Source organism: Hordeum vulgare, chromosome 5H, assembly GCF_904849725.1.
Source record: "Hordeum vulgare subsp. vulgare chromosome 5H, MorexV3_pseudomolecules_assembly, whole genome shotgun sequence".
In the NCBI taxonomy this organism is placed as follows: Eukaryota; Viridiplantae; Streptophyta; class Magnoliopsida; order Poales; family Poaceae; genus Hordeum; species Hordeum vulgare.
In genome coordinates, this window is record NC_058522.1 from 498414584 (window position 1) to 498425675 (window position 11092).

Here is an 11092-nt window from a genome sequence, read left to right on the forward strand (position 1 = left end):
GATCAATTCGATCCCCTAGTGGATTAGTTCCACTAGGGGATTAGTTCCCCTGGAACCAAATAAGGCCTAAAGGTGTCCGTGTTCATGTCCAACCCGGTGGACACATCCCTCTCGTCCCTTAGGCCTAACCGACACCAAACCTCCACGCCCAGCCCGGCCCGGCCCGGCCCAGCACCGAACAAGAAGAGTCCGTGGCACTTCCTCTCCCAGGCCACGGCTCCCCTCACGCCGAGCGTACCCTACCCCGGAACTCCAATCCAAAACCGATGCGGCTCCAAAATCCTCTTTCCCTATAGTCGTCTCGCCGCAACCGCCGCTGTGCCCTAGAGCTGCCGCCGTTTGCCGCTCCCCGCTCGCCGCCGACGCCCCAGCCCCCCCGCTCCCCAACCTCCGCGCGCGTCGCCGCCTCCCCCGCCCTGCCTCGTCACCCCCCGCGCCGCCCCCGCCCCCGCCCGCCCCGCGTCCTCGGGCATTGATTTCCGAGGTACGAGCTCCCTCGGTCTGGTTATCCGGCGGTTGGCCGCTTCAATCCGGGGATAACCTCGACGAACTCTGCGTGCGTCCAGGCCCGTCCCTGTCCCCGGCGCGGCGGAGGCGGCCATGCCGACCACCCCGGATATCGTGCTGGAGGGCGACGGCGGCGGAGGGGGCGAGAAGCCTGAGGAGGACGCCCTGGCCGCTGGAGACGACGTGGCGGCGGGGGAGACTGTAGGTGTCGAGAACGACTGTGATCTGGCTGACGAGGAGGGCGCTGCCGCTGGGTTGCAGTCGAATGAGGAGGACGCTGCTGCTGTGGATGACCCCGCAGACCTGGGTGCTGATGTCGGTTCCGACCAGACTGGTCAGGGGATTCATGATGGTGCTGACGAGGCTGATCAATTTGGACTTGGTGTGCAAGGTGATGCTCCTCTTATTGTGGATAGTGATATCGCGGTTAGCGATTACGGGGTGGATGCTCATGATGAGGAGGGGGCACCTATGGATGCAGTTGCTGCAACTGAGTTAATTGATAGGGAAGCAGAGCTTGTCAAAGATGACGATGATGTTGCAGAGGTGGATACACATCCCTCAGCTGAAAATGACGATGAAGAGGAAGCGGTTGCAGCAGCTGGTGATGCTTTGACGGATGAGGGGAGGCAGATGGATGCAGCTTCCATCAGTACAGATGTCGATGAGGAGAAAGCTGCCGGTGTGGTTGGTGTTAATGCCACAGGTGAAGACATACAGGTGGATACAGTTCACCTGGCTATAGTAGATAATCAAGAAAACGAGATCTCTTCAGCTGTTGGTGATGATGCAGGTGAGAAGGGCATGGAAAGTCATGCAGTTATTATGGCTGGAGGTGAGGGTGAAAAAGATGCCATGGCTGCCCAAAATGTTGCTGAAAAAGCTGATAGGGTTCCGGTAGAAGCTGAACTCAACATGATTGATAATGTTGTTGTAGAGGAGGTCACAGAGATGGATATACTTGCCTCAACTGGAAATGGCAATGAGGATGAAGGGGTTGTAACAGTTGGTGATGCTTCTGCAGATGAGGGGACGTTGATGGATGCAGTTTCCATCAGTAGAGATGTCAATGAGGAGAACTGTACTAATGCAGCTGGTGTGGGTGCCACAGATGAGGACATGCAGGTGGATGGTGGCGATAATCAGGAAAAAGAGGCCTGTGATGATGGTGCAGACGAGGAGGGTGTTGAAAAACATGCGGTTACTATGGCTGGAGAAGATGAAGAAGATGATATGGCTGAGCAAAACATCGCTGAAGAGGCTGACAGTGTTCCGGAAGAAGCTGAAGCTGACATGGCTGGTGATGTACCTGAAGAAGAGGATGTGCAGATATATGAGGATGACGATGATGACGAACCTCCACCATTGGCACGAAGAGGTGTAGGGCGCCCAAAACGAGGTCGTGCATCTTCGAAAGCTCAGGCTGTGGTGAAGCCATCTGTTAAAAGGAAGGATGAGGAGGAGGTGTGCTTCATTTGCTTTGATGGCGGTGAACTTGTGATTTGTGATCGTAGGTTTGTGCGACATCTATGTTATTTTCCATTTGCCTTTAAAAAAATACACAACTATCTTACAGCTGTTGACTACTCATTTTGTGTCCTCAGGTATTGTCCTAAGGCTTATCATCCTTCTTGTATTAATCGGGATGACGACTTCTTCAAGTCAAAGGGCCAATGGACTTGTGGTATGTGGGATGATCTTTAGTCTGAATCCTTCCGAGTGCTTAAATATTTGCATTTCAACTTTGTGGATATTGCATATTACAATCATGAATCATCCCCAATAATTTTTTAGGAGGAATTCTTGCAACGGACCTCCTTATTTACAATTCCTTTGTTGGGATTATCACATAATTTTCCTGTTCGTAATATTATATCTGATTTAGAAAATGTGTTATTTGTCCGTGACGAAAATTAGCTTCTATCTTTTACCGTGCATGAATTAGGAAATACTTACAATGATACATGCATTCATAATGTTTTTTTTGTGAAGGTAGACAATGACTAGTATTGATGCTCAGCATACCTATAAAGTCTCCCAGAATTCTTATATTTGATTCCATTTACTTTGCGTAATTTTGTCAGGGTGGCACATTTGTAGCAACTGTCAGAAACCTGCTCGCCAAATGTGTTACACATGTACCTTCTCCTTGTGTAAAACGTGCATTAAAGAGACAAACTTCATCTCTGTCAGAGGAACTAAAGGCTTCTGCGAGACATGCATGAATACTGTGATGCTGATAGAGAACAAAGAGGAGGCAACTGAGCAAATGGTAACCCTTTCACCTTACTCTTAGTTTCCCCAGTCTAATATTTTCTTTGAGTTCAGAGTTTCATCTAATGTCTCGTTTTTATATATTTTTGTTTTCTGTTATGACATCGAGGAGTTCGTTAGTGTTTTGTGATTCTTGTTTGCATGATAGTTCTGAACCTGGAAATGTTGCAAGCTTAATGCTCATCCTTTAGATCTTTGTATAATTTAAGCATACATATTGGCATGTGCTCTATCTTTGATTTTGTAAAATCAAGTGGGTGAACCTAACATGTATGGTGTACCAATAACTATTGTTACCTGGATGCTAAACCTGGTATACTGCATTCGTGAAATGTTTGAACCCTTTTCGCATGCAACTTCTGCATTAGCATTCAGAATCGTCATGACTTCAAGTTGTTCAATTTTGTTGTTTTTGCATTGGACGGTAATCATTTCCCCGTGCTGCCATAAGTGGCTGGTGTGCTTTAAAAACTATCGAGGTGCATCCGCGGATAAGCTGAAGGATAACAAATGAGACCCTACTTATGGGTACACCTCTGATCATTAGGTGCACAAGGCACATGCAGAACACAAACTTGCCCATGGAAGCAAGATTATTGACAAAGTGATATAAATTACGAATTGCTTAGTTGTCTGATGATGGACGGGGCTGTTGGTATTTATATGGCATGTACTTCGTACCAGTAAACAACCGTTGCTTGGGAGTAGGGTCATTCAGGTTTTGAAGTACTTGCCAGCCCAGCTAGCTTGATGACATTGTTAGCCACTTATGGTACTTGGTCTCCGCACTCTAGCAGGAAACCATGCTTTATCGTTTGGAGGATCATGTCCAAGGTTATCACCTAGACATTAACCTGAAGTTGAGCACCTGGTATGTTCCCAGTCTGCTTCGGTGTAGGCAATGAGAGCGTTGGTCAACAAGGCTCTGAGCTGGAGTGCATTATAAAGTGTGCCCTTGAGGTATGGAATCACCTAGACAGTAACCAGAGGCTGCACACTTGGTATGTGCCCAGTCTGCTTCGGTGTAGGCAATGGGAGCGTTGGTCAACAAGGCTGTGAGCTGGAGGACATGATAAAGTGCGCCCTTAAGGTATGAAATCACCTGCTTGGCGAGGGGGAGGTGCTGCTCGCATGGGTCGTGCATATGCAAGCATACTTGTTTCATGGTATATGCTATATCGATCCTCGTGAACCTGTAGATGCTGTAGTGTGCCGCTGGATCTGCAACAGGAGGGTCTGCTGGGAGAAGATTCTGGCGGGTAGACAACAGTATTTAGAAGATTACAACTATCCATGTTCCTAATCCATGGTTATGGTGTTGGCTAGGGGACTAAACACTTACGGGAACACCCATATTGAGAAAACAATGGCATGTTGCACAAATAACCTATTCTGTTTTAAATGCTCATTAATCATCTGTCCATTCTTATATTCCAGATAGACTGAGGATGCCGGGAAGTTTTTGGTTGGTTAGTCTATGTTTAGCTTCTGCTTGATCTTTCCTTCTGCTTTGTTGTCATGACATGTCCATTTAACTTAGTATTGCTGCAAATTGCTTGTGAGATGCCTTATTTTCCTGCTGACCGTTTGTCATGTCAGCAACTTTACATGCATGAAATGATCTATTAATGGTTCTCTGATGCTCATACTTTCTACTTGTATGATTGCATTTAACAGGATGTAGATTTTGATGACAAAGATAGCTGGTGGTCTTTGTTCAAGGATTATTGGCTGAATTTGAAAGAGAAGTTACCATTGCCATATGAAGAAATATCAGCCGCTAGGCATCTAAATAATAGGTCTTATCTTAGTGAACTACCTGAAGCTAATGATGAAGAGGAGGCTAATTCAGACAGTTCACCAAAAACGAGGGGAAAGAAGCGATTAAAGCGTGCTGCTGACGAGGACAGCTCCAAAGGGAAAGGCACCACTCGTAAATATACTAAACAAGGCTCAGTTAGCCGTGATGCTAAGCCTAAGAAGCCCAGAGGTGCAAAGACTAGACAACTGTCAAAGCGTGCTTCGAGCAGTGATCATGGACCAAAAGAATCTGAAAGTGTAGGGACATCAACATCCTCAGCTGAGGAGGCAAATTGGGCCTCAAATGAGCTCCTGGATTTTGTTGCACATATGAGGAATGGTGACAAATCAGTTCTATCTCAGTTTGAAGCTCAACGCCTTGTACTTGACTATATTGCACGTGAAAATCTGCGGGATCCTCGCGGGAAAAGCATGATAGTTTGCGATTCTTGGCTCCAAAGTCTCTCTGGGAAAGAACGTGTTGGGCATTTTGAACTGCTGAAGCTTCTTGAATCTCATTTTCCTTTGGCTGAGGTCTCACCAGCTGATATCGATGGCAACCATGGTGGTGTTGTAGACCCTGATCCTAGCCAGGATGCTGATGGTAACAGTGAAGCATCAGTTGTGATGAGTTCAGAAAAAAGAAGGAAATCACGGAAGTATGATCAGAGAGCTCTGCAAACGAACCTTGATGACTTCGCCGCGATAGATAACCATAATATTGGCTTGATATACCTGCGTCGCAACCTAATGGAAGAGTTGATAGGTGATGCTGACACATTTAGTGAGAAAGTACTTGGAGCATTTGTGAGAATACGTATATCTGGTACAGGTCAAAGGCAAGACATCTATCGACTTGTGCAGATTGTTGGTAAGATAAGTTCCCTTTCAGAACTGATGTTGTCAGATTCAGCTCTTCATGGGTCTGATTACTGAATATTTTTTTATTTGTGCGCAGGGACAGGAACAGCTGCTGAGAAGTATAAATGTGGGAAAAAGACAACTGACATAACATTAGAGATACTAAACTTGGACAAGAAAGAGGTTATTACTATTGACATAACCTCAAATCAAGAATTCACTGAGGTATTTTCTTTATATAGGAATAGGATAGTCGTCCTCAATAGGAAATCCATACATATTTGGTTTCATAGTTCTCATCTGTACTGAATTGCTCCCTCCATTACAATGAATAAGGTGCACACACATTCCAAAATTAAACTTTGACCATAAATTAGACTAACTAAATGTTGGTTATGCGTGACAAAAATTATATCCTTGAATTCGTATTCACAAGAGGTTTTCAGTGGTAAAATTGTTGAAGTCACAAAAATATATATTATTGGTTTAATTTATGGTCAAAGTTTGATTTTGGGATGAGTTTGCGCCTTATTCATTGGAATGGAGTAAGTATTGGTTTTAGTTACTGACACTTTGTATACTGTTAATAAGTGATTGGTGCTGACGTAACCGACCTTTTACTATAATGATATAAGCAATGCGCTTATTCAGTAGATGTATTTGCATATTTTTGATTGCTATCATTGTTCTTGTTGTAGGAGGAATGCAAACGTTTACGACAAAGCATAAAGTGTGGATTCATTTCAAGGCTGACGGTGGTAATGTTTTTGTTATTACATATTATTGTGGTGTTGTTGCATATTATTATGTTCTGTTTGTATTACAGTGCACTGTTTTTCTATTGTAACCATCCTATCTTCCAGGGAGAGATTCAGGAGAAGGCAAGGGTTCTCCAGTCTGTGAAAGTGAATGATGTAAGCAACTAGTATTGAAGAACTTTAGAAGTTTCCAGTCAAGCATTTCTATTTCATTTGTTTATTCATGAATGACATTTGGATTGTTGCAGTGGATTGAAAGTGAAAAGATGCGTCTTGCACATCTTCGTGATCGCGCCAGCGATATGGGCCATAGAAAAGAATATCCTTTTTGACATTATTTGATCAATCAATATTTAGTTGTTTCTGTAGATCATGATTCAAGATTATGGTCAAATCTCTTTTTTCTTCTTCTTCTGGTTGTTTCTTTGTATTTTGAATTTAGTTTTTGATGCAATTCGGAAACATCTCTTTCTGTTGCATGATAATTTAGCTTGCATGCCTTGACCAGTATCTACGCTTAGAGAGTGTGTAGAGAAGCTGAAGCTTCTAAGTACTCCAGAGGAGCGTGCTCGTAGGCTAAAGGAAGAACCTGAAATACATGCCGACCCTGCCATGGATCCGAATTATGAATCTCCAGAGGAACCAGAGGAGGATGCTGAGAGAAGTACTTAACTTGATTTTGCTTTGTTCTGCTTTAATTTCTTTTCCTGATTCAAATTTCTTATGAGTCTGACATCGACTTCCATTTTTCTTTTATACAGGTAGCTTCAGTAGGCCGAGAGGTTCTTTCTCTAGGAAAGATATCAACCCAGTGTCTCCTGGTAAAGGAGAGGGTAGGAACGCTGCACGAGATTCAAGAACTAACTGGGAGTCAAACCGAAACACATGGTCAAGTACACAATTGGAATCACCTCATGGACGTAGATCTACATTTTCTTCTCATGGTGAAAGTGCTGGTTACACAGGTAAATCAGAGAGTCCAAACGTCAGTGCACAAAAAGTTAATGTGGAAGCCACGGCAGCTAAGACTCCACATGGGCCATCTGTTATCTCATCTCAAACTCTAACGGCTAATTTAATGTCGCCAACGCCAGCATCACAGTCAACAGTCAATGAGTCTGAAAAGATATGGCAGTACATGGACCCCTCTAATAAAATCCAAGGCCCTTTCTCAATAGTTCAGCTGCGTAAATGGAACAGCAGTGGGTACTTCCCTCATAATTTGAAAATATGGAAGTCTAATGAGAAGCAGGAGGACTCAATATTGTTGCCTGATGCTTTGGCTGGGAAGTTTGAGAAAGACCTGCCTCCATGGGAACCACCACTTGGTAGCTCTTCTCAAACGGATAAAGGTTACTTGAGAAGCAGCTCAGATGTAGGTGCTAGACCTTCTGGTGACTCCCTTGTGGAAAGGACAAAAGCTGGTGAACATATCTCAAAATCAGCAGTTTTAAATAAGTCACAGTCTTTCCCGGACACAACAAATCCCGGATCAACCATGATCCAGTCTGGCGCACAAAGTTATTATGGTACGCAGAATCCTCAGGCAGCTTTTGCAAGCCAACAATCTCTCATCGAAAGTTGGAATGCATCCTCGAGTCAGTTTGGTGCTGCAGTAAATCCTATGACGCTTCCTCAGCCTACCATAGGAGGAGGCTTTTCAGGACAGAATAGTACAGTTGCAGGAAATGTAGGTCAGCTAACTCCTGTACCAGCTCCTGCAACAGTGGGCACAGAAATAGGTGAAGGTAAGTCCCTTTGCATGGTTTATATGCTTAAAAAATTTGGTTGAAATTTGGAATTTGTAGTACATATGTATTTTAGTTTGATGTATATTATTTCTTTCTCCTTGCAGATCGTGGACTAGCTCAGCCCGGAGCTGTGCCATCAAACACTCCGCGATTTGAAGGTAGCTCATTGCTTGTCCTTTTTATGCCGTGTTTTCTCTGCAATCTTGTTTCCAACAGTTTGAATGCGAAGTCTCAGGGGTTTTCAATCTTGAACATCTCTTGTTGCTCCATGGGAATTATGGGTTTCAAGTGTAAACCTCCCTAATGTTGTTATTATGGATCACCTGCAGACGCAAGGAACCAATCAACCGACGCCTCCAACTCGACGCAGCTGATGACACATGCACAAGTGGCAAACACATCTGGCCAAGCTCAGGGGGCTGGAAATACGAACTGGGGATCCGCACTTCAGAGTAATGCAAACATGGCCTGGGGAATGATGGGACAGACTAATATGAACATGCCCTGGGCAGCACCAGCACAAGGTGCCGCCAGTTACAACATGGGTATGACTATGCCAACACAGCAAAATGCAGTCCAAAACATGGGCTGGGTCGCACCCAATCCAGGAAACACCAACATGAATATGGTGTGGGCTACAAATCAAGGCCAAGGGACTCCAAATGCAGCTGCTATGATGGGAGCTCAGATGCAAGGAGTTACGACGGCCCCTTGGGGCGGTGCCATTGCGCAAGGAAATGCAAATTCTTATCCTGGTTGGGCGCCCCAAGTTGGAAATGCAAGTCAAAATGTCGGTGGCTGGAGTGCTCCTGCGCAGGGAAATCCAGGTCCTAACCCTGTAAATGGCACAGGCCAGGGGAATAATAACGTGAACTGGAATTCACCAAGTGAGAACCCGACATGGAACAACCAGCAGGATTTTAATGGTGGTGGCTCGAGTGGGAGGTCATGGAGGCCACAGTCTGGGGGTCGAGGGCCACGACCTCCCACATCTTATGGTAGGGGATTCTGCTATCAGTTCCAGAGTCGTGGTTACTGCAGCAGAGAGCATTGCCCCTGGTCCCATACGCATGGAGACGAGGGATATTCACAGAAAAACGATCGCCACTTTGAGAGACCTCAGCATGACAGGCGGCCTTTAAGCAACGAGAGACCTCAGCATGACAGGCGGCCCTCAAGCAACGAGAGACCTCAGCATGACAGGCGGCCTTCGAGCAACGAGAGACCTCAGCATGACAGGCAAAACGATAAACATTTTGATTGTCAAGCGTCAGGCAGCGAGGGGCAGCAAGATAGGCCCGACAACAGGCAGGGCAGCTGGGATAACGGTGAGAAGACTGATAAGTCAGAATCAAAAGAGAGGCAGTAGAAGCATGGCGACGGCTTCTTCTGGTCCATTGTCCTGTTTTGTTGTATATGCAGTAGCTAGCCTGCGGGCCTCCGAACCTACCTACCTACCTACCTGATGCGCAGTAGCGATTAGCACCCCGTCTGAACTGTCATGTAGAAGAATTGTAGCTTAAAGCATCATGTGCATCCTACACTTGTGTTTTCTTGCCTTGGAACCAAACTAATACATTTTCTGAATAAATCCTGATGTCGGAGATGCAAGGGTTTGAGGTAGGTCCTGTTGTAATGTTGCTTGAGCTGCTGCTGCTGTGTCTATGCATTCTTGTTGGGTGTCAGGTGTTGTTGTTTATCTGTTGAAGGTTTGCTTCTGTGGAACTTTGCGTGACCTGTTTAGCTAGCTGCCTTGCACAAAGATCTTGTGGGCTTGGTTTTTACTGCAAATGTAGTTTGTGCCATCCCTTCTAATTTTTGTTTGCTTTTGCCTGACCTGTTTAAATTATTCAAGGAGTTTGTGGGGTTGGATAATTCTGGTGGCAAGATGTTTTCCCGGCACTTTTTGGTGGTATTTTGAGGTGCATTCCTTGATCTTGGTTGGTTCGTTCTTGTTGTTTTGGAAGGATGTTTGGTGAGAAGGCGAGGTGAAGATTCCCCAGTTTATACTCTACTGTGCATCATGATCCAGGCATGTCCATTCAAAGTGTGCTTCAAGAGTGCACCACTCCTTTGGCTGCCCCTTTCTGAATTGGCCTTTGAAGAGTTGCATCATGTGCTTTGTGTTACTACTTGATAGCTTCCGTGGAAGCATCAAATTTGCTCAGCTGACAGATGAAGAGACATAGTTAAACATGGGAAATATTTTTGGCAGCCAGCTATTATAAATTCATGTTTGATGGTCCTCACATTGACCCAGTCTTGCCAAAGATTTGAAAGAGCAGACATATGCCTACCGAAACAAAAATGTATTTGCTTGGTTACCAGTACCACCGACACCGGTGGACAGATTGAAATAGCAGGCATGAGCGATTATGTGGCCAATATGGCTCTAGACATTGGCACTAACTGTGCTTCGTGCTCTTCTAGTGTGTTGGATCGTCTATTTTTTGAGTGCCCTTTTGCTTCTAGGTGCCGGTCTGATGTTAAAGTGACCCGGCTTCCGGATCCAAAAATGTGTTTCAGGGGCCCTGTTTTTTGGAGACGACTATATGAACATTTGAAAAATATGAAATCCCTTCAGTTTTCAGCAAAAGCAAAGGCCCTGGAATGCTCTCTTCATTGCTGACCTTAATCTCGAGAACCATCATATCAGGGCCTCCAAGAAGCAAGCTTTCTCTCTTTGGTGCTCTTCTTTGTAATTTCCATTTTAGCTGCTCGTCTTTTTAATGTAGTATATCCTCACCTTCTCTTCAATGTTGTGACATTCTCTCTTCATTTTTTGGACCATGTAATCTTGAAAACATTGTGGACTGTGGTCCCTGTTTTTCTGCATTTTAGTTTAATATAAAATACCGTGGGAGTTTCAAAAACGAAAGTTGATTCGGAGTTCCAGGGAAGTTGTGATCCAAGGGGCTGTTAAAAGTAGGAAACGGGTGGTATAAGGGCATCTCCAATAGTCGTATGATCATCGTTGGTAAAATTGCCATATAGATAATTTTGATGACATGGCACATAATAAAAGAAGAGAGAGAATGAAACCGTATAAACTTGAAGCAACGGTTCATGCACAAGTGAAACGGATCGAGATGGACCTAGAGGGGGGGGGGGTTGAATAGGTACAGTTTCAAATTTTAATAA

The 11092-nt window shown here is 44.8% G+C and overlaps 1 protein-coding gene across 2 annotated transcripts; it reads left to right on the forward strand.

The window, feature by feature from the left end:
• Positions 1-447: 447 nt before the first annotated feature.
• Positions 448-9574, forward strand: LOC123400050 (zinc finger CCCH domain-containing protein 19-like). 2 transcript variants are annotated; one of them, XM_045094444.1, is made up of 13 exons: positions 448-2021; positions 2112-2191; positions 2592-2779; positions 4459-5452; positions 5540-5667; positions 6141-6200; positions 6306-6356; positions 6449-6519; positions 6716-6864; positions 6962-7948; positions 8056-8109; positions 8281-9118; positions 9155-9574. In XM_045094444.1, exons 1-13 carry the CDS (start codon positions 601-603, stop codon positions 9318-9320), a joined length of 5187 nt encoding a protein of 1728 aa, XP_044950379.1. In that variant the 5' UTR covers positions 448-600; the 3' UTR covers positions 9321-9574. The 2 variants fall into 2 exon arrangements, with proteins under 2 accessions (XP_044950379.1, XP_044950378.1); XM_045094443.1 differs by having other exon boundaries at positions 450-2021; positions 8281-9574.
• The last annotated feature ends 1518 nt before the right edge of the window (positions 9575-11092 follow it).

What these genes read in the sequence shown, in the direction of transcription:
- LOC123400050 (XM_045094443.1), top strand. Translation starts at nt 601, where the DNA reads ATGCCGACCACCCCGGATATCGTGCTGGAGGGCGACGGCGGCGGAGGG. An exon ending in CAAATCAAGAATTCACTGAG is followed by an intron (nt 5,668 to 6,140) that starts GTATTTTCTTTA and finishes TTCTTGTTGTAG; the next exon opens with GAGGAATGCAAACGTTTACG. An exon ending in GGGCACAGAAATAGGTGAAG is followed by an intron (nt 7,949 to 8,055) that starts GTAAGTCCCTTT and finishes TTCTCCTTGCAG; the next exon opens with ATCGTGGACTAGCTCAGCCC.